At 42.7% G+C, this 21,778-nt stretch overlaps 1 protein-coding gene across 1 annotated transcript; it reads right to left on the bottom strand.

Annotated features, from left to right (window-relative positions):
- Positions 1-912: 912 nt before the first annotated feature.
- Positions 913-20,916, bottom strand: LOC110520495 (cystathionine beta-synthase). Its single transcript, XM_021597866.2, has 14 exons — positions 20,734-20,916; positions 12,501-12,839; positions 11,410-11,516; positions 7,253-7,387; positions 6,672-6,751; positions 6,396-6,600; positions 6,203-6,294; positions 5,704-5,829; positions 5,463-5,547; positions 5,265-5,370; positions 4,879-5,091; positions 4,544-4,652; positions 3,968-4,052; positions 913-2,525 (listed from the first exon to the last, which is right to left on the bottom strand). Exons 2-14 carry the CDS (start codon positions 12,830-12,832, stop codon positions 2,359-2,361), a joined length of 1,842 nt encoding a protein of 613 aa, XP_021453541.2. The 5' UTR covers positions 12,833-12,839; positions 20,734-20,916; the 3' UTR covers positions 913-2,358.
- Positions 20,917-21,778: the final 862 nt, after the last annotated feature.

Genomic DNA, 21,778 nt, shown 5'->3' with positions numbered 1-21,778 from the left:
ATGAAGATATGAATGAGCTAAGACGGACATAGTCAATAAAACTATTTGTTCAGCACTTTTAAAATATACAGTGACAGAATTCAGAATATGGGCCGTTCTTACAGTATTCTCCCTGTACACCAAGTCAGAACCGTAGGATAAATAAAGGGGGTATATAAGCAGACAATGAAAGCTCTTACAGAGCCCCAGAGTTCCCAGTTGTCTTGAACTCACTGATTGACAGCATGGCCAATGTATTCAACCTTCTCTGGCCCGTGGTGTTGCATGTGAATGTTTATCCTTTTAAACTTGGAAAAGAGAGCCTTAAACCCAGACTTGGACCATACACCCTTTCCAATGAATAGCAGGGCAAGCAAAATAGTGATTGCTTTGCAACGCTTGCAGTTAGTCACTGATTCCTTCCAAACCCCTCATTGTTGAATTTGCAATTTACAACTTGTTGGGTAATGTTTATGTCCAATGGCCGATGAGCACTGATAAGTTTATCTATAATTTTTCATACGACAAGGATTGAAAAGGATTTTCCAGTAGATTGACGACATGATTCATGAAGATGACTGCTCGTCTAGCTTGCTAGCTAAGATTTTGAAATTATCAGTCCAATCAAGGCTACGGTAGATATAACATGATTTGATGTCATTTTATCTGTGGCCAATGACCTTGAGCCTTCTTGGATGGGCACTTCTAATGTAAATCTATGGCAGCACCCAAGGGGCTTGAACTTTCTAGCTCTCCCTGTAGATTTTGTGGTAACAGTGTCCCCATGAGTAAAAGAAAAGTGAGCCAATCACGGCGCAATAACCAACCCCTACGCTCTGTATTTTCCACTGGCTGCCCCTCCAACACAGAAGGCACTGAGCTAGGCTGAAACACCTGCATTCTGGAGCTGCCTTAAGAAAACAAAACACAAAATAGAGACCATGCTTGTATGCAGCTTTATTAACTCAAAACATTTTGCCTGAATGACTGGTCACCACTGATCACGTACATACAGTATGACTAATACAACTTGCTCAAGAGAAAGGGCCTTTAATGGAAGCCAGTAATAATAGTTGTCACAAAATAACCTGAAATCGACAAATCAAGAGAAATATGAAATGAACAGCTGAACCCAGAGTGGAAATAATGACAGGGAATATTGTTCAAATATCACTTTCATAACCATAACATGCTCCACCTCACGCAAATATGACACTAAAGTCATACTTACACCTCCATCCCTGCTAGTGGATGTAAGTTAATGAATAGATCATAACAGCTCTGGGTCCATTGTCGCATATAACATAACACAGTCATGATTAAAACAGGAAGTCAAACAGAACAGAAAAGTAGCACAAAAAAAAAAGGTCAAAACAACCCAACTTAGACAACCTGCCCCAGACAGGCCGATATAAAAGACCTGCACAAGACCTGACCGGCTACTTTAAATACTTTCAACCAGCCAACTATTCAATGTCTTGTTTCAATACAAGAAGAAAAAAAATGACCCAACACAAGTCATACTGTTTGGGTTACAGTTTGGTTTTGTGCCAAACTCACCTATCCTTGGCTTGACCTACGCTGTGTGCTTGTTTACCCTTCAAGGCCAAACCTTTCAAACAAAAGAAGGTACCCTTCATTGACACCCTCGCTCTTTGAATGTTGTCAATGTGACACCTCTATTTTTTTCCATACTGAATAGGTATTCAATTCAGATCGATGAACCCAAATGACAATTTTAGGCACATACTATGTCTTTAGCTATCACTAGATGGCAATGTAACTCTGTTGGTATCCAAGAAAAACTATGATGCGCTTTTAAGTCTAAAAGGGGAACAGCAAATTTCAGAAATGTTTTGCTGTTCTCCACTAAAATGGAAGTCACATTCACATATCAGTTACATAGAAATCTCAATGCAATACAAAATGGTAGGTAGATGACCATTTAGCTGAAAGATTCAAATTTACTGAGTCGTTAGTCTAGCGAGCGTATTCTAATGTTTTAGTATCCTCTGCAATAAAATCAATCAGGAACACTATTCTTTTTAAAGAGAAAAGTAAAAGTAACTTTCAATAATGAAGAGGCAAGACAAATGGAAACGTATAGTTGCACACTTTGTAAAATGTCATTTATATACCTTAAAGTTTAGTGGGAAACTATGTATCTGAAACCAGCTAAATTACTTAAATTGCAGCAACGGCTACAGTAAATTAGGATTCTAATCACAAAAACAACAAAACAGCTGTAGCCAAGAAGGTTGGAAAATAATAATTATTTTAAGATTAAATCACAACCTCCTAAAAATCTACATGTTCTTCTTCATTGTCAATATTTGGGGGGTGGGTCACTTCCTCGAATGCACAGGAGACAGAAAGTGGTTATGGCTCGTCGGTCAGCGAGCACTCAGATGTCATGGAGCACTCCGACATCGTGCGCTCCCGTGCGCCTCCCCGCCTCTCACGCGTGGTGATGTAGTTGAGTAGGTCAATGGACGTCACCACCCCAAACACCATCTGTCTCAGACAGGAGGAGCCGTCCGCCATGACTACAGACAGAGAGAGACAGAGAGAGACAGAGAGAGAGAGAGAGACAGAGACAGAGAGACAGAGAGACAGAGAGACAGAGAGACAGAGAGACAGAGAGACAGAGAGACAGAGAGACAGAGAGACAGAGAGACAGAGAGACAGAGGAAGGGAGAGAAAGAGAGACAGAGAGAGAGACAGAGAGAGAGACAGAGGAAGGGAGAGAAAGAGAGAGAGACACAGCGAGACAGAGAGAGGGGTAATAGTACTATTGAGATAAGACTTTAGGTGCAAGAGAACGTTTGTGACAAATAGGAGAAGAGTTGTAGAACCACTGAAATGTGTCCTGCATGCAAGATACTACATAAATGATGTCAAAATACTTATCCAATTAAACATATTCTCCCTTTTTCATATGGGAATGTTTGCCATAAAGGAAGTTGAAACCTCCCAAGGTCTTTATCCAAGAATGAAGCAATGCATTAAACAATAGCCGGCAATTATACTGAATCAAACCATATCAGTTTACAAGAAGTTATGCAACTAGCTTCCTGTGTTCGAGAGACAGGGTTAGGTCGCAATGAAAGTCAGGTTCCGAAGAGACCCCTGCTGTTAGATAAGGGACACTGAATATAGGATGAACATAGTAAAATATGATAGGGAGCATAGGGGGTGCCTAGTCATAGCTGAGGGACAGAGTTTTTCCTGCTCAGGGCACACTGTCAAGAAAAAACACTTGTCCTTGGGATGTCTCAGTAAATGATAGTTGATGAAAATAATGTAAAAAATGAATTTGTCCTCTGGTGAAGTTGTGGTGGTGGGCTGACAAAAAGCATTATGGCATATTAAGCTAAATCCCCTTGTCTATGCTTACACAACAGTCTGGGTATGGCCCTATTCTACTGGTGGCCAGGCACTGCCAGGCACCAAAACCCTACCGGTGGGCTTTGTCACCCAACACACACCTTGTTAATCTACTAGACCACAAAACCGATGATTAGACAGTATCATTACGCCTTGTGTTCCCTAGGCTGTGAGAAAGCCAAATATGCTATGTAACGACTTGTGATTTTATTTTTGCAGGCTTATCTGACCAAACTGATGAACAGCCCCTAAAGTTAAACAGCAAGCTAGTCAGAGGGAAAACAACCACCACATTGCCTCTGGCCGGGTGGGGGTTTGCTATGGCAGCGGACAGGTGACACGGTTACCTGGACAGGAACCAGGAATGACCCCTGACCCTGTAGGAGGGCCAGTTCAGGGTCAACCGAAGACAGCAGGTGTTGCTAGGAATGTTCTTCTCTACTGTCTGACAAAGGTAACTATCAGTGGTGGAAAAGAGACAGAAGGAGCAATACAAGATAGCGGGGAAATGGTGAGATAAGGAAGTGTGAGAGAGTAAGAGGAAGTGAGAAAGACAGGAAGATTAAGGTTGATGGAAGAGAGGAAGGAGGTGTAAACTTACATTGGATCTGCTCATGCACCACCAAGGCAAAGTGATCGGTCTCCAGGATACGGGACAGCTTACCCAGGTTATCGGTCAGTCGCACCTGAGGGGGGAGAGTGGGACAAATGAGAATTACAAAACTACAACAGGTGGACCACAGTCCAGATCCAGAACAGGGGGGGTTCCTCTGTCATTCACTGACAGACCTTAGAGCTACGTAAAACCATAAAATGTCCAGTTGATAAAAATCCCATGTTACCTAGGTAGGTAAGTTAGGATAACCAGCAATCTTGTAGTTATCATGGCCAGATTACATTCCCAGGGGCCTTGACCCCAAGGGGGGCACCCATGATTTTGTTGTGTCAGTCAGGTATCATATGAGCATGCCATAAGACATAGAAAAATGTGTAGAATTGCAGTATCCAGCCGGACCTTTGCCACCTAGGAAATGTGTGTGACCGGACCTTCTCAAATAGTAGTTAAGTAACCCCTGCTCTCCTCAATGATAGCCTTCAGTTTGAGAGCTCACAGTTGAGTTGAAGTGTTCTTGTGAGAGTGTGGCATATTGTTGAGCATGTAGGTAAAGGAACTGACCTGTTTGAATTGTTTGTAGAGCACCTTGGAGACAGGGTCAGACGCCTTGACCTTCCCAGCCAGCACAGAAGACAACATGTTGCCCAGGGTAACCATCCCTAGGATCATGCTACACAGACGAGAGAGAATATGGTAATTAGCATTATGACACCTGAATACAAGCAGAACTGCGTGTGAATGAAACTATCATGAACATATACACGCTGATTAATACAATGCCTGTATTGACCTCTTGTCAAGGGGACTAATGTTTTGTTAGCAGTCACACTATAGGGTACATTGACACTCGGCCTGAATGACAAACAGGTGACCATGGTAACCAGGTAAAAGCGTACCCGGACTCGTCAACGACGGGTGCCTGGTCAAAAGCCTTCTCCTTGAGGATCTTGATGGTCTTCTTGATGTTGACGGAGGGCAGCACGGTGATAGGGGCACACAGGTTCAGACTCTGCAGAGTCAGGTTCCACCACCAGGATTTGGACACCATCAGGTCATTTGGGGTTAGGAAGCCCTTATCACACATCCAGTTGTCACTGAGGAACTTAGACCTGGTGGGGGGGAGGGGTTACAACAGTCACACTCAAGGCTCACAACACTGGTACTACATACCCTGTTAAAAACACTTGGCATGTTAATGCTCCTTCTCCACACATTTAACCCCCCCATCCCCCTTTCCTGTTCAATCTCCCTCCTCCACTCATCCCCCTCTTCCCTCCCTTACATGTAGTTGCGGATGGAGTCAGGCAGGATGACGACACAGCGTTGGCCCTCTTTCAGCTCTGTACTCATCTTCACTGCTGCAGCCATGGCCGTGCCTGAACTACCTCCTAGAAAGAGAGACAGTTAGACAGAGCGAGAGAACAAGAGAGAGACCCTTGCTCTTTGGGAGCACCAATCATTGTGTGTGATGTCAACCTACCGCAAAGAAGCCCCTCCTCCCTGATCAGCATGCGTGACATGGCAAATGACTCCTCATCATTGGACTTGTACCACTTGTCAATTACCTGAATCCGAGAGAAACATTTATATGAATTCTACTATAGCAATCGTATACAATATTATCTTAGGAGTCATTTTCCTTCCACTTGTGTGTTGTGACTGTTACTGTATGCAGAGTAGAAAACACCGCTCAACTCAGGAGATCACTGCCACACACTCACAGATCTGTCCAGCACGGTGGGGATGAAGTCATATCCGATGCCCTCCACCTCGTATTGGGTCTTGTCTGTCATGTTCAGCTCCTCTGGCTCAGCCAGGATAGAACCCTCAGGGTCCACGCCCACGATCTACACAACACAGAACACTGTTAACTAAAACATTACATCAATAAGCCAAAGTACCATGGTAATAAATACATCACACAACAGCAACTTAAGATCTGTATTCATCTTTATCATTGAGACACATTATATGGCTTTATTCATCAACGGGAGATGCAATATTACTTTATGATCCTACTTTATGACTCGGCCCAACAGGCCTTATAACTGTGGGCCTTGGGTTGAACTCTTGTTGTATACTTTCAGCTAAATGAGTTTGGAATTGGCTCTACAAGACTGAATGGAATTCAATTGACAAAGTACAGAGCGATAACATTCTAGTCAGATAGATTGCCTTCTTATAGATCTGGGACGTTGTGTTAAGTGACTCGGTGCCTACCTTGATGTTGGGGCATCTCTCCTTCAGCTTGCGGGCGATACCAGTGATGGTGCCACCTGTGCCAGCTCCTGCCACCAACATGTCCACCTTACCTGCAAGGGCAGAGTGGCGCAGAGCGGTCTATTAGAAGAGTAGGAGGAAATAGATATTCTTCACTCAATTTCTCCATCGCATTCACACACCACACACGTACCATCGCACTGCTCCAGGATCTCCTCGGCAGTAGTGTCGTAGTGGGCCAGGGGGTTGCTAGCGTTACGGTACTGGTCAAGGATGTGAGAGTTAGGAATCTCGTTCTTCAGACGCCAGGCTACGCCCACGTGGGACTCTGGCGAATCAAAACGGGCAGCGGTGGGGGTACGCACGATCTCCGCCCCCAAGGCTCTCAGCACATCCACCTGGGAACACAAGATTAGATTACATTTAGTTACATTCCAACGCATGGATGATACACAAACACCAGTCTCACCTTCTCCATGCTCATCTTCTCAGGCATGACGATGATGCAGCGATAGCCTTTAACTGCAGCGGCCAGGGCCAGACCAATACCTGCACACACAGAGAGAGAGAGGAGTCAATACAGCTGTGAATAACAGGTCATGTCAGCAGAACACCATACTGCAGAACACAGACAGACGTCAATACAGCTGTGAATAACAGGTCATGTCAGCAGAACACCATACTGCAGAACACACACAGAGCGAGACAGAGCGAGACAGAGCGAGAGAGAGAGACAGAGCGAGAGAGAGAGAGAGGTCAATACAGCTGTGAATAACAAGTCATGTCAGCAGAACACCATACTGCAGAACACAGGGCTACAGTGACAAGATCCTAATGTCAAAGGTAAGCTGGGAGGTCTCAGTGACTACTTGACCAGGCAAAACTAAATGTTAAACTCTCTCTCTCTCTCTCACACACACACAGACATACTAACAACAAAAAAACATAACTCCTTTGACTTGGGTGTGTAATCTTTCCACTGTGAGTGACGTGTGTTTTGTCCAAGAATAAGCCTGTTTATAGCGCTCAGGGAATCCTAGAGACACGTACCGGTGTTGCCGGAGGTGGGCTCGATGATGGTGTCTCCAGGTTTGAGGATGCCAGCTCTCTCTGCATCCTCCACCATCCTCAGACTGATACGGTCCTTCACACTGCCCCCTGCATTGAAGAACTCACACTTGGCCACTACACACAGCGAGAACGAGAGAGGATGTAAGGAAATGTTGAATCATCAATATGTACTGCAGCTGCTTATATTATGCTGTTATTGTGTACTTTAGATATACCACAGAGAAGACAAACAGAATCACCCTGTGTACAAGTTAACTGTAAAGCCCCTTAGCAATGCCAGGAAGTACAGTAGAAGTTGCACAGACAAGGAGGATCATGGGAAGAGACAGAGCTGGCAGGAGCCGATTTGGAAAAATTCAGGTGTGGAGGTCATCCAAAGGTCCAGCGTTTCTCACTCACACGTACAATAGCCGATTGAATCTGTGCCAAACGGCCCCAAATCCACTGTGAACTAGTCAGCCAAAGAGTAAATCCGAATCACATGAAAATCCATGCAAGTGCCATGAAAACACAACTTTTTGTCTCACTAAGCCATGGGAATCAAGCAGAGATCGACTTTAAACAATTAAGCCCGTAAAAAATATCTCACTGGCGAGATATTAGATATTTAGACTGAGGACCGTGACATGGTTCACATGCAGTGAACTCAAATAACACATGTGGATGGTGGTCCAAAACTGACCTACTATTAACCGTCTGGTATTACTGTACTTCACCAGTCATTGGCCAACTGAGTGCATGCTCCTCAACCGATCGCTGCCCGCACCCTCCCGCCTAACTAGCATCACTACTCTGGACGCTTCTGACCTAGAATATGTGGACAACTACAAATACCAAGGTGTCTGGTTAGACTGTAAACTCTCCTTCCAGACTCACATTAAGCATCTCCAATCCAAAATGAAATCTAGAATCGGCTTCTTATATCGCAACAAAGCCTCCTTCACTCACGCCGCCAAATATACCCTCGTAAAACTGACCATCCTACCGATCTTTGACTTCGGTGATGTAATTTACAAAATAGCCCCAAACACTCTACTCAGCAAACTGGATGTTGTCTATCACAGTGCCATCCGTTTTATCACCAAAGCCTCATATACCACCCACCACTGCGACCTGTATGCTCTCGTTGGCTGGCCCTCACTACATATTTGTCACCAAACTCACTGGCACCAGGTCATCTATAAGTCCTTGCTAGGTAAAGCTCCGCCTTATCTCAGCTCACTGGTCACCATAGCAATGCCCACCCGTAGCACCTGCTCCAGCAGGTATATTTCACTGGTTACCCCAAAGCCAACACTTCCTTTGGCTGCCTTTCCTTCCTGTTATTTGCTGCCAATGACTGGAACGAATTGCAAAAATATCTGAAGCTGGAGTCTTATATCTCCCTCACTAACTTCAAGCATCAGCTGTCAGAGCAGCTTACCGATCACTGTACCTGTACACAGCCCATCTGTAAATAGCACACCCGACTACCTCATCCTCATTTTGTTATTTATCCTCTTGCTCTTTCGCACCCCAGTATCCCTACCTGCACATCTGTCACTCCAGTATTAAAGCTAAATTGGAATTATTTCGCCTCTATGGCCTATTTATTGCCTACCTTCCTACTCTTCTACTTTTGCACACACTGTACATAGATTTTTCTATTTTTCTTTTGTGTTATTGACTTTACATTTGTTTATGTGCAACTCTGTGTTGTTGTTTTTGTCGCACTGCTTTGCTTTATCTTGGCCAGGTCGCAGTTGTAAATGAGAACTTGTTCTCAACTGGCCTACCTGGTTAAATAAAAGGTGAAATAAATAAAAATAGATGACGAGAACATTTCCCCCAGAATCCACATCCGGACTTCCCAAAACTGGTAACTGACAATTCAGCCTAGTGACACCAGATACAAGACCTTGTCCCTCTCCGGCCCCCCTTCTTCCCCACCTTGTAGCCCTCAGAAAGGTTACTTATTCCCTCAGAACAGAGGGACTTTCGGGTGGCCAAACCCGCTCCACCCAGAGTGATACCTGAGACAAGACCCCTACAATCATACAGTGGAGCCTAGCAGACTAATGAGGGGAAAGGAGGCTATGTTGACTTTACAATAATAGCAGTATTCATAGCAAGCAGGGCCTGTAGGAAACCAGTCCTACTGACTAACTGTACTACAGGAGGATTCTAATACAGAGACTAACTGTACTACAGGAGGATTCTAACAGAGACTAACTGTACTACAGGAGGAGTCTAATACAGAGACTAACTGTACTACAGGAGGAGTCTAATACAGAGATTAACTGTACTACAGGAGGAGTCTAATACAGAGGATAACTGTACTACAGGAGGAGTCTGAAGAACTTCTCCCTCACTCTTCTATGGTCTATTTCATTCTCCCTCACTTCCAATTTAACCCAGTCTCCATGTCATCGCCACATACAGTGGGACAAAAAAGTATTTAGTCAGCCACCAATTGTGCAAGTTCTCCCACTTAAAAAGATGAGAGAGGCCTGTCATTTTCATCATAGGTACACTTCAACTGTGACAGACAAAATGAGGAAAAGAAATCCAGAAAAATCACATTGTATGATTTTTAATGAATTTATTTGCAAATTATGGTGGAAAATAAGTATTTGGTCAATAACAAAAGTTTCCCAATACTTTGTTATATACCCTTTGTTGGCAATGACAGAGGTCAAACGTTTTCTGTAAGTCTTCACACGGTTTTCACACACTGTTGCTGGTATTTTGGCCCATTCCTCCATGCAGATCTCCTCTCGAGCAGTGATGTTTTGGGGCTGTTGCTGGGCAACACGGACTTTCAACTCCCTCCAAAGATTTTCTATGGGGTTGAGATCTGGAAACTGGCTAGGCCACTCCAGGACCTTGAAATGCTTCTTACGAAGCCACTCCTTCGTTGCCCGGGCGGTGTGTTTGGGATCATTGTCATGCTGAAAGACCCAGCCAAATTTCATCTTCAATGCCCTTGCTGATGGTAGGCTTTGTTACTTTGGTCCCAGCTCTCTGCAGGTCACTCACTAGGCCCCCCCGTGTGGTTCTGGGATTTTTGCTCACCGTTCTTGTGATCATTTTGACCCCACGGGGTGAGATCTTGCGTGGAGCCCCAGATCGAGGGAGATTATCAGTGGTCTTGTATGTCTTCCATTTCCTAATAATTGCTCCCACAGTTGATTTCTTCAAACCAAGCTGCTTACCTTTTGCAGATTCAGTCTTCCCAGCCTGGTGCAGGTCTACAATTTTGTTTCTGGTGTCCTTTGACAGCTCTTTGGTCTTGGCCATAGTGGAGTTTGGAGTGTGAATGTTTGAGGTTGTGGACAGGTGTCTTTTATACTGATAACAAGTTCAAACAGGTGCAATTAATACAGGTAACGAGTGGAGGACAGAGGAGCCTCTTAAAGAAGAAGTTACAGGTCTGTGAGAGCCAGAAATCTTGTTTGTTTGTAGGTGACCAAATACTTATTTTCCACCATAATTTGCAAATAAATTCATTAAAAATCCTACAATGTGATTTTCTGAGGAAAAAAAAATCTCATTTTGTCTGTCATAGTTGAAGTGTACCTATGATAAATTACAGGCCTCTCTCATCTTTTTAAGTGGGAGAACTTGCACAATTGGTGGCTGACTAAATACTTTTTGCCCCACTGTATGTGCTTCTTTCTCCTCCTTCCCCTCTTAATGTTTCCTTCCACCATCGCCCTCCTCCCACTGTCATGTCCTCTACCACTCGATTTATGGATTATTGCTTAAAAAAAAGAAATAGCTGTAGGGAAGACAGCTAAATCAGCAGTTTTGGGAGTAGTGAACTAAATGTAGTTCAACTAGAAATTAAACTACATTTTGCAGTAGCTTGGTGGTAGTTCAACTAATTTAAAATCTAGATAGCGTAGAGTCTTTGTAGCAGTGTAGCCAACTTCTGGAACTACACAAAATACGGGTGAAGTAGACAAGAATTTCCTTTCTTTTTCAGCATCAGTCCTGCCTAACTCTCACTTGAAACTTTGTTTTTGTGTTTAATAGGATAAATGACATATTCTGTTAACACAAACAAGGATATTCAAATACAGACGGCCTTTCTCTGGTTGTCTTTAGGCTCAGCGGGTGTCATGCCCTTTGACTGTATGTGTGTAAATACTCACAGAGTTCACACTTGAGGCCGAAGGCTTTGGGTATCTTGTTCATGCGGACCAAAGGTGTGTCTCCAATCCTCCTGAGGATGTTGGGTAGAATTCTGGGGGCTTCGGTCCTGAGAGGTAAGGATGGGATGGAGACTCAGTTACGGAGAGCAATCTATATAAACCATGATCATTCACAAATTAGAGAAAAAGAGAAAAAAAGAAAGCAAACTCCCTTTTATGGGTAAGTTCGCGCCAAAGTATTGAAAGTTGTTTCATATGTGAGATGGAAACTTGTGTAACTTGGCTACTTTTGTACCCTCAGTACGATACTGTCTTTGGGACATCGAGAGTTTATTTCGTAACATGGTAGCCTCTGGATTCGTTCTGGTAGTGAGACATAAACAAAGCCTTTGCCAAGCCGCACAGAGTTATTGATACCATATTGAACTTATATAACAACTTAAATTGATCGAATGGAGAGATTACTGTCAAAACAGCAAGACTGTTCCAGATAAATGCCAGACACTCAGCGTACCACATGCACACACCCTTATCCCCTAGGCCAAAATGTCCAAAGTGTTCCTTTCAGTGTTCCTCAAAACAATCGGAAATTGCCAAGTCATGGTGAAACACCAAATTCCTTGCCCAACCCTTCCCGCTCACATGGGGTTCCTACAAAGGATCCAAGTCAGAAAGACCAGCCCCACAGGCTTTGGTCCTCTTTGTGGTTCTGGCTCTATCAGGTGTGTCAATATGCAGGAAAATGGAGCCTGGCTAAATGGCAAACCAAAATCCTGCTTTTAGGTTGTTGCTCAAAAACAAATATATTGGTTATTTTTCTCTCCCTGCTAGTGAAGCAAGCAGGTGACTGACTATATCTTAGCAACGGGAAATAGTGAGGGGAATTAGCAAGGGAAATTAGTGGACTATGTAAACTAGAGGTGTTTGAAGAGCAGGGAGGATAAGCAGAGTATGTGGAAATGCTGTGGATCTATGTTCATGGGGTGGAGAAATGAATGATCACTGACCACAAACATCCATCAGCTCTCTCTACACTAAAAAGGCTGGGAAACATGCAAATCCTGTTCGTGATAAGTGTGTGTGTGACTCACTTTGTAGAGTGGCAGTGAGGGGACTCGGCAGAGGACATGCCCAATTTCCAGGTGCATCTACTGGGCAGATCAGGACGGATCCACTGCCTCTCCTCAGTGCCTGCGACTGTGTTCCCCAGGTCGTTCTCCCCCTCCTCCCCATTCACTTGGGCCAATTCATTCATGGTGAACAACCCCAAGTTCTCCATTGCTTCTCCATTGACCTTGGACCCCCCATTCAAAATGGTGGCGTCTCCGTTGGCCTTGGTAGCGTTGTTGTGAAGCATAGCTGCGTGGGGGCAGACGGAGGACACAGGGCGCACAGAGTCTATGCTGGAGGGAACCGAAGGCATGGCTCACCTGAGAGAGAGGGTGAGATAGAGAATGAGTGAGTCCGACAAACAAACAGTAGCTGACAGACACAAATTCCTTTAGTAAAATGTACCAGCGTAGGCTAGGGGATCCTTCTCAACTAATAACAGAACACATTCACATACATATGGAGGTTACATTCAGTTGATTTATACATCATTACATTACGGTCAAAACAGGACACGTTCAGGTGAATACTGCCAGGGAGAACATAATGCTCCCCCCACAGGCCTATACACTCCAACCCAGATTCTCACACGGGTATCCTATATAGGTTACACAGTGTAGACACTAGTGTAAATCACTCAGCGCAAGAGAAACGTCACATCAGTCTATGCAGTGTGTTGCGTCTGTGAGGACAACAGTGGCACTAAAGGGGTTTGGTTTAAAAAGAAGTAGCCTACCAAAGCTGCTGAACAGTTGAGTTGTTAGCAAACAGAACACAGCTGCTTCTCCTCTACCTGGCTGAGCATTCCCACTACTCTATGCCACATATTCCTTGCGAGCTCCTCACCAAGGCCACCAAAATATGGCGGTTGTATAACATAGCCTAGCCCTAACATATCCGAGCCCTAACATAGCCGAGCCATAACATAGCCGAGCCATAACATAGCCGAGCCATAACATAGCCGAGTCAACTCTGGTGTGAGCCTACTATTTACACGTCCAAAATTGTCATCAGTAACGTAACTTTTGGATTACCCAAACTCCGTAACATAATTACGATTCATTTGTTACTTTTGTTTTACTTTCCCCTTAAGGAAGCTTTACAAGAAGACAAAAAATATCCATCAAAAGCATTTGGTGTCATCAGAGAGGCCTCGGACTTGTAGCCAGACTGGGTCTAGTGGAAAAAAAACCTTAGACTTACGCCTATTTTCAATGCTGAATTGAATGCCATTGAGAAAACAGAAAGGTGTCATTATATATATATATATATATATATATATATATATATATCTTTTCACAAACATCCATGATGAATGTAAAAGTAACTGATAAGCCTACATGTAAGCAGTTACCCCCCAACCCTAGCTAACACACACACATTAACTCTACAACCAGCAGTTAAGAGTGTTTAGGGAAAGGAACACAAACACGTGGCCGGCACACACGATTGGCTGGTTAGCCTACATGATGAATATGTAGACCAGCCCACACAAACAATGACAGCATAAGATGCAACAGTGTTAAAGACTGAGTACTTTAGAATGAGGCAGCAGTGTTAACCTCTTCCAAGACAGAGTACTTTAGAAGGCGGCAGCAGTGAACACTAAGATAAAAACTAAACTTTGGTTACTTCAGTTACAGCCACCGACATTGGAGAAAACAACACAGCAACACCACACAATCTTCTACTACAGCTACTATTAATAGGTGCACTCTTTTGACGACATCTATAAAGCTGAGATGTGGGTGTTTGACCCTGCAACACGACACCAGCAACAGCTGTGTGTGTGTGGGGGGGGGGCATCTGTGTGCTGTAACAGATACTGAGTGGGTGAACACAGTCTGCAGAAACAGATACTGACCATTCCAACGTGTGTCAGGTCATTTGAAAATGTTATGGAGTTTAGAGGGAATGCTTGAGACTTAAACATTTGCCGGATTTGCCTGAACAGCCAACCATTGTGTGCTGATGGAAGGGGCAGGCTTGAGACGTTGATAATTCACCAGTGTATCAAATACAAAACTAACAGATCACCCATGTGTGCAAAAGGGTGCTCACTTATTAGACTTTTACATTTGTGGAGGAATGTTGAGCCTACTCAAGAGATTGTTATTTTTACCTTGTCCACGTTCCACACTGCTCTGCAAAAGGTAAACATTGTGGTAAAACGTGATGTCAGACACGCCCCCAACGAGAGGGAGGGACACTGCATGTTCACCCCGCTATCATCCAGAAGGTGAGGTCAGTACAGGTGCATCAAAGTTGGGACCGAGAGACTGAAAAACAGCTTCTATCTCAAGACCACCAGACTGTTAAACAGTCATCACTAACATTGAGGGGCTGCTGCCAACATACTGACTCAACTCCAGCCACTTTAATAATGGAAAAATTGATGTAATAAATGTATCACTAGCCACTTTATATAATGTTTACCTACCCTACATTACTCATCTCATATGTATATACTGTACTCTATACCATCTACTGCATCTTGCCTATGCCGTTTTGAACCATCACTCATTCATATATTTATTTTATGTACATATTCTTTATCTCTTTACACTTGTGTGTATAAGGTAATTGTTGTGAAATTGTTAGGTTAGATTACTTGTTAGATATTATTGCACTGTCGGAACTAGAAACACAAGCATTTCGTTACACTCGCATGAACATCTGCTAACCATGTGTATGTGACAAATAAAATTTGATTTGATTTAAACACACCTTCCAACCAAAACTTTGAAAGAGACTACCACCTCCAACGCCCAGCCTTTCATACCCAAAAGGCACTCCTTCAACCCGTTCTTCACAGGAAGGTGCCAAGATACCCATCCCACACTTCTATTGTGACTAAAATCCTTTTGAGAGATTCAAAATGTTAACGATGTGTTGGGTTAGTAACACAGTGCCATATTGATGCATGACATTTGCCCACCAGCATCTTGGCTCCCAAAGCAAAGTAAGAACACTGAACCAATGTTTTTTTCTGATCTTCAAATAAACAAAGTCAAATCAAACTAGGGAGAGGGTAAAACGCTTACTGTAGAAAGAGGTAACCCAAGGATGATAGGAACGCAACGGGAATAGCTTTGGACCTGTGCGTAATTGTTTAACACCTGAACTGGGCTAATCCATGTAACCCACTGGTATATAAACATTAACCACTGCACATATTCAGCAATTATGCACAGCATTATTAGGCCTAATCTAAGTGGCCGGCTATGCTACATTTCTCTGACCTGTACCACTTTAGAAGAGCCTATAGGTAAACTGATTAGGGCTTTATGAATGTTCAAGTAAGCCTATGTAGACCGACATCTTACACACTTGTCCAAGGATTATGTTAGTCTGTCAGCAAAAGAGAATCAGGCTTTTACCAAAAGTTACATTTAGTCCATAGAAGAGACATTTAGTGTAGAAAAAAGGGAAAACACCTTTCCAAGAGGGAGGCAGCTATAACACTGAGGTGGACGGAGAGACACTGTCATTAAGGGGTACTGTGTGTAAAAATATATTTCATCCATTTTCAGTTCAGGCTGCAACAACAAAATGTGGAATAGGTTAAGAGGTATGAATACTTTGAAGGCACGGTGTTATATATAGATACACAAACAAGTTTTATTTTTTAAACCTACTCATTCAAGGGTTTTTCGTATTTTTAATATTTTCTAAATTGTAGAATAATAGTGAAGACATCAAAACTATGAAATCATGTAGTATCAAAATATATTTTATATTTGAGATTCTTCAAAATAGCCACCCTTTGCCTTGACAGCTTTGCACACTCTTGGCATTCTCTCAACCAGCTTCATGAGGTAGTCACCTGGAACGCATTTCAATTAACAGGAATGCCTTCTTAAAAGTTCATTTGTGGAATTTCTTTCTTTGAGCCTATCAGTTAAGTTGTGACAAGGTAGGGGTGGTATACAGAAAATTGTATTTTACCAAATAGGGCTACGTCCATATGGAAAGAACAGCTCAAATAAGCAAAGAGAATCGACAGCCCATCATTACTTTAAGACATGAAGGTCAGTCAATATGGAAAATTAAGAACATTGAACGTTTCTTCAAGTACAGTCGCAAAAACCATAAAGTGCTATGATGAAACGGTCTCTCATGAGGACCGCCACAGGAAAGGAAGGCCCCGAGTTACCTCTGATGCAGAGGATAAGTTCATTAGAGTTACCAGCCTCAGAAATTACAGCCCAAATAAATGCTTCATGGTTCAAGTAACAGACACATCTCAACATGAATTGTTCAGAGGAGAATGCGTGAATCAGGCCTTCATGGTCAAATTACCTGGTTGAGACAATTCCAAGAGTGTGCATACAAAGTATTCAGACCCCTTCCCATTTTCTACATTTTGTTGCGTTACAGCCATATTCTAAAAAAACGTTCAATCTTTTACCCCCTCATCTACACACAATACCCCATTATGACAAAGCAACAAAAAAAAACTGAAATACCTTATATACTTAAGAATTCAGACACTTTGCTATGAGACTATAAATTGAGATCAGGTGCATCCTGTTTCCATTGATCATCCTTGAGATGTTTCTACAACTTGGAGTCCACCTGTGGTAAATTCAATTGATTGGACATGATTTGGAAAGGCACACACACATCTATATAAAGTTCCCACAGTTGACAGTGAATGTCAGAGCAAAAACCAAGCCATGAGGTCGAAGTAATTGTCCGTAGAGCTCCGACACAGGATTGTGTCGAGACACAGATCAACGGAAGAGTACCAAAACATTTATGCAGAATTGAAGGTCCCCAAGAACACAGTGGCCTCTATCATTCTTAAATGGAAGACATTTGGAAGCACCAAGACTCTTCCTACAGCTGGCCATCCTGCCAAATTGAGCAATCGGGGGAGAAGGGCTTGGTCAGGGAGGTGACCAAGAATCCGATGGTCACTGTGACAGAGTTCCTCTGTGGAGATGGGAAAACCTTTCAGGAGGATAACCATCTCTGCAGCACTCCACCAAGCAGGTCTTTATGGAAGAGTGGCCAGACAGAAGCCACTCCTCAGTAAAAGGCACATGACAGACCACTTGGAGTTTGCCAAAAGGCACCTAAAGACTCTCAGGCCATGAGAACCAAGATTCTCTGGTCTGATGGAAACAAGATTGAACTCTTTGGCCTGAATGCCAAGCGTCACATCTGGAGGAAACCTGGCACCATCCCTATGGTGAAGCATGGTGGTGGCAGCATCATACGGTGGAGATGTTTCTTAGCAGCAGGGACTGGGAGACTAGTCAGGATCGAGGGAAAGACGAACAGATCAAAGTACAGAGAGGTCATTGATGAAGTCCTGAGCGCTCTGGAGCAGGTTCCCACACTGGGGGGGGGAAGGTTCACCTTCCAACAGGACAACAACCCTAAGCACACAGCCAAGACAACGCAGGAGTCTTGGCTGTCTCTGAATGTCCTTGAGTGGCCCAGCCAGAGCCCGGACTTGAACCCGATCTAACATCTCTGGATGACCTGAAAATAGCTGTGCAGCAACGTTCCCCATCCAACCTGACAGAGCTTGAGAGGATCTGCTGGGAGGAATGAGAGAAACTCCCCAAATACTGGTGTGCCAAGCTTGTAGTGTCATACCCAAGAATCAAGGCTGTAATCTCTGACAAGTGTGTTTCAACAAAGTAAATGTGACATGTTATTTTTAATACATTTGCTAAAATTTCAAAACCTGTTATTCCATTGAGATAAAAATGCAAGTCTATGCATTTTGCCATGGTTATTGCGTTGATCCTCTGCTCAAACATGAACAAAATCCATGTGCACTGAATGCCCGTCTTATGGAATTCAACTCTAGTTCTCAAAGATGCTATTTAAAAAATATATAAGTCCAATATATTTTTCTACATGTTTTCTAACAGTCCCCCCCCCCCCATCCCAAAATATATAGAAAAATCATTGAAATTCAAGATTAGGGAAGTAGATATATGGCTTCATTTCCAGGGTCAGATGAACGTTCCTGTCGACTTCCAGTCATTGCACTAACTACCTCTACCTCTAACTTTCATCATACTGGATGAAGAGACATGAAACGGTATCCAAAATTGTATTCCGTTGCAGCTAGCAATACTCATTAAATATTCATTTTCACATTAATAAAAAATAAAAAAGATATATAAAATGATGCATTTCTAGGGTACTACAAAAAACAGATACAAACCCCCTTCAGTACCCCAGCTCCGGACTCCAGTTTGAAAACCCCGGAGCTAGATAACTTAGCTAGCTAGTGTCATCAGCCAGATTAGTGTCGGAATTTTAATTATTTGGACTATAATGCAGTTGATTGGTTACAATGGTAGGAACATATATTCAGCATTATATTCAAGTGAGCATTATAAGCCAAAATACATTTAGAATGGCATGAATATTTAGACTGCAGAGTAGAATGCAGTACAGTACTTTTCTTTACTGTATTGTACTGTGTTCTACTCATCGTACAGTACTCTACTCAGTACTGTGCTCTACTGTGCTGTACTGTGCAATCCAAAACTTGTGAAACATAGGTTCAGATTTGGTCCATTTGGTCCATTCCGGTCCATCTGTGGATGTTAACATCAACGCCAGGGTGGACTGACCAAATTTCAAACACTTTTCAACATCCATGGATGTCTGGTGTCGGTCGGTGAGGATGCTGGTTACAGTAGATGGAAAGAGGGGGCTCATGGGTAGATGTCAGTAAGAGCTGATGTTAACTGGAGAGTGAGCGAGAGGTTGTCTAGACATAGACTGTTTTAAAACTCTTGTTTTGACCACCAGACAGAAAGACAAAGAAAACAGTATTGAGCTGAACATAACAGTATGCCAGTGGAAGGGAGGACAGCAGCATGTGACCGAACTGTGGTTTGTGACTACCATGGATTTCCCATTGTTGCCATTTCAGTTGCAGTAATTCCATGTCCAATTTGGTAAAGGAATTACGAGTTTCATTCACTTCATTCATAAACCAAATGTATATCAGTAAAATCACTATAACTACTTGGTTGCTCTACCATTATTTGTTACTTCTCTGAACTTTCATTATCCTGCCACCTCATGAGAGAAATGAGAAAATAAAGTTCATAGTAAAGGAATTACAAGGCAATATTTCTTAAACTTACAGAAGGTAAACAATTTATCCAAAACGAAAAAGAAAATAAGTGAATATTATATGGCAGGGGTCTTTGGATCAGCATTGTGTTTTGATGCATTTCTGATAACATCTTCCAGAATCTTAAGAGGTTTCTAAAACCAGTTCATCCAGAAATCAAAGCCTTTACTTATGACACGTTTTTAAGATGTACATTTTTTTAAATGTGTTTTTTAATGTATCCATTTCTTAATTATCCCAAAATATAAATTTAGCATTCATTTGACACCCAATTTGATATGCCCTTAAGAAATTCATGTTGGTGCTTATGGGTCCTTCTCAATGGAAATGCCCTGGATGTAAAACTGAGCCGGATATAAATGAGCTGGATGCTATCTCTACTGGATGTAACATCCAGCTCAGTGTTACAGCCTCTACTGCAAAGAGGCTAAACCAGGACACACTGGTCTTACATCAGTCTACGGCAGTGGGAATTAAGCCACGTCATTTCCCCTCCCCCATCCAATATTAAACTCGCAAACGTAAAATGTTTCGCAATTACATTACTATACATATGTATGGTTCTAGTTATTTATTATATGGAGTCAATCTAGTCAAGTGTCAGTCATATATTCTGCATTAGTGGATAGAGTAGACTACATAGACAAGCCTGTGTTGCCAAATAAATAAACACTCTTTAGTTAACAAGTTCATTACTTTTTTTTCTGCTATTATGATCGTTCAAAACGATATTCCCATTCGGGTCTAGTTTTTTTTCGAGTTCCCGGTTATCTTGAACGAGATCCCAGTTGCTTTGAATGCGGCATACTTGTCGGTGCAACACTCCGTGACGTTTTTGGTATTTCATCATGCTTGTTCATGTCACTCACTAGCTTTACATGCTCTAGTCTCTCTACGCTACTCGACACCACACATTCAACGAATACTAGTTTTAAAAATAACATAGTAATACATTTTAAAAAGCAGGAATGAGAGGGCGCTAGTATTGTTCAAGCGCCGCACATGAGTGATGGAGGCTCTGGATCAGGGCAGGAAAACTAGGAATGATATCTATATTAAATCTAGTTATTTTGAAGTAGTTAACGTTGTTCACTCACCTTTGAGTTAATTAGGTAGTGGCGATGGACCAGTGCGTGATCCAATTTCAAAAATGATCTTTCGTAGATTGCGACTATACTAGTTTACCCAGCAGCTCATGATCCAATTTCAAAAATGATCTTTTGTAGATTGCGACTATACTAGTTCACCCAGCAGCTCATGCTTTAAAGCACGACAACACGGCCCAATCTGATTCGAGCATCCCTGTTTGGTGTGTACGTTCATTGGCTACAGTGGGGGTGTTATTTTGTCTTGCTCCTCCAATCAGAGCTTACACATTTGTCGGGCCTTCGTTTCGAATGTCCTGCACATATGGAAACAAAAGGCTCAGAAAGTAGCCAGCCCCCTTGTAGATATACTTCCACAAGATAAACAATAATGTTGGTATTTAAACGTTTGGATATTTCCCCTGAGAAAAGTTTTGCTCAACCTTGAAAATGAGCACAACATGGTGTGCAAACAGAATTGTATAAAAGGTGTGCAAAACGATTGCTAATGAACAGGCCGACTTAAGTGAAAAAATAGCATTTATTTTTTCTTAAAGCAGACCAGCACACCCTGTTCCAGTTCACCTTTCCAGTCTATTAATCTGGGAGGCCAATCTGAAGTATTTGTTTTACAATGACTAACAACCACTCAATACCAGATGTAGCTGTTCCAACTTCTCAAACAGCTCTAACATTAAACCTGTGCTTATAAGATCCCTTCTTCACATCCAGATTTCTCTATTCTTCCCACGTGTGCTCTGTTCTTTCATGGTGCTATATAAACACCATCTACTCATCAAGCTTTGATTATTTTGAGCTGTGTAGTGCTGAGGTTTGACACACCTGCATCTGGTGTAAAGGATGACTAAACCAGGGTTTGCCAAACCGCTTCCTGGAGAGCTATCCTCATGTAGGTTCACTCTCCAGTTGTAACTTACTGTACTTGATTCAGCTTATCAGCTAAATATTAGAATCAGGGTTGAAGCGAAAACCTACAGGATGGTAGCTCTCCAGGAACAGGGTTGGAAAACCCTATACTAGAAAGTTTCCCAACAAA

Source organism: Oncorhynchus mykiss, chromosome 3, assembly GCF_013265735.2.
Source record: "Oncorhynchus mykiss isolate Arlee chromosome 3, USDA_OmykA_1.1, whole genome shotgun sequence".
In the NCBI taxonomy this organism is placed as follows: Eukaryota; Metazoa; Chordata; class Actinopteri; order Salmoniformes; family Salmonidae; genus Oncorhynchus; species Oncorhynchus mykiss.
The sequence above is the reverse complement of the archived record's forward strand: the minus strand, read 5'-3'. Positions and strand labels throughout refer to the sequence as shown.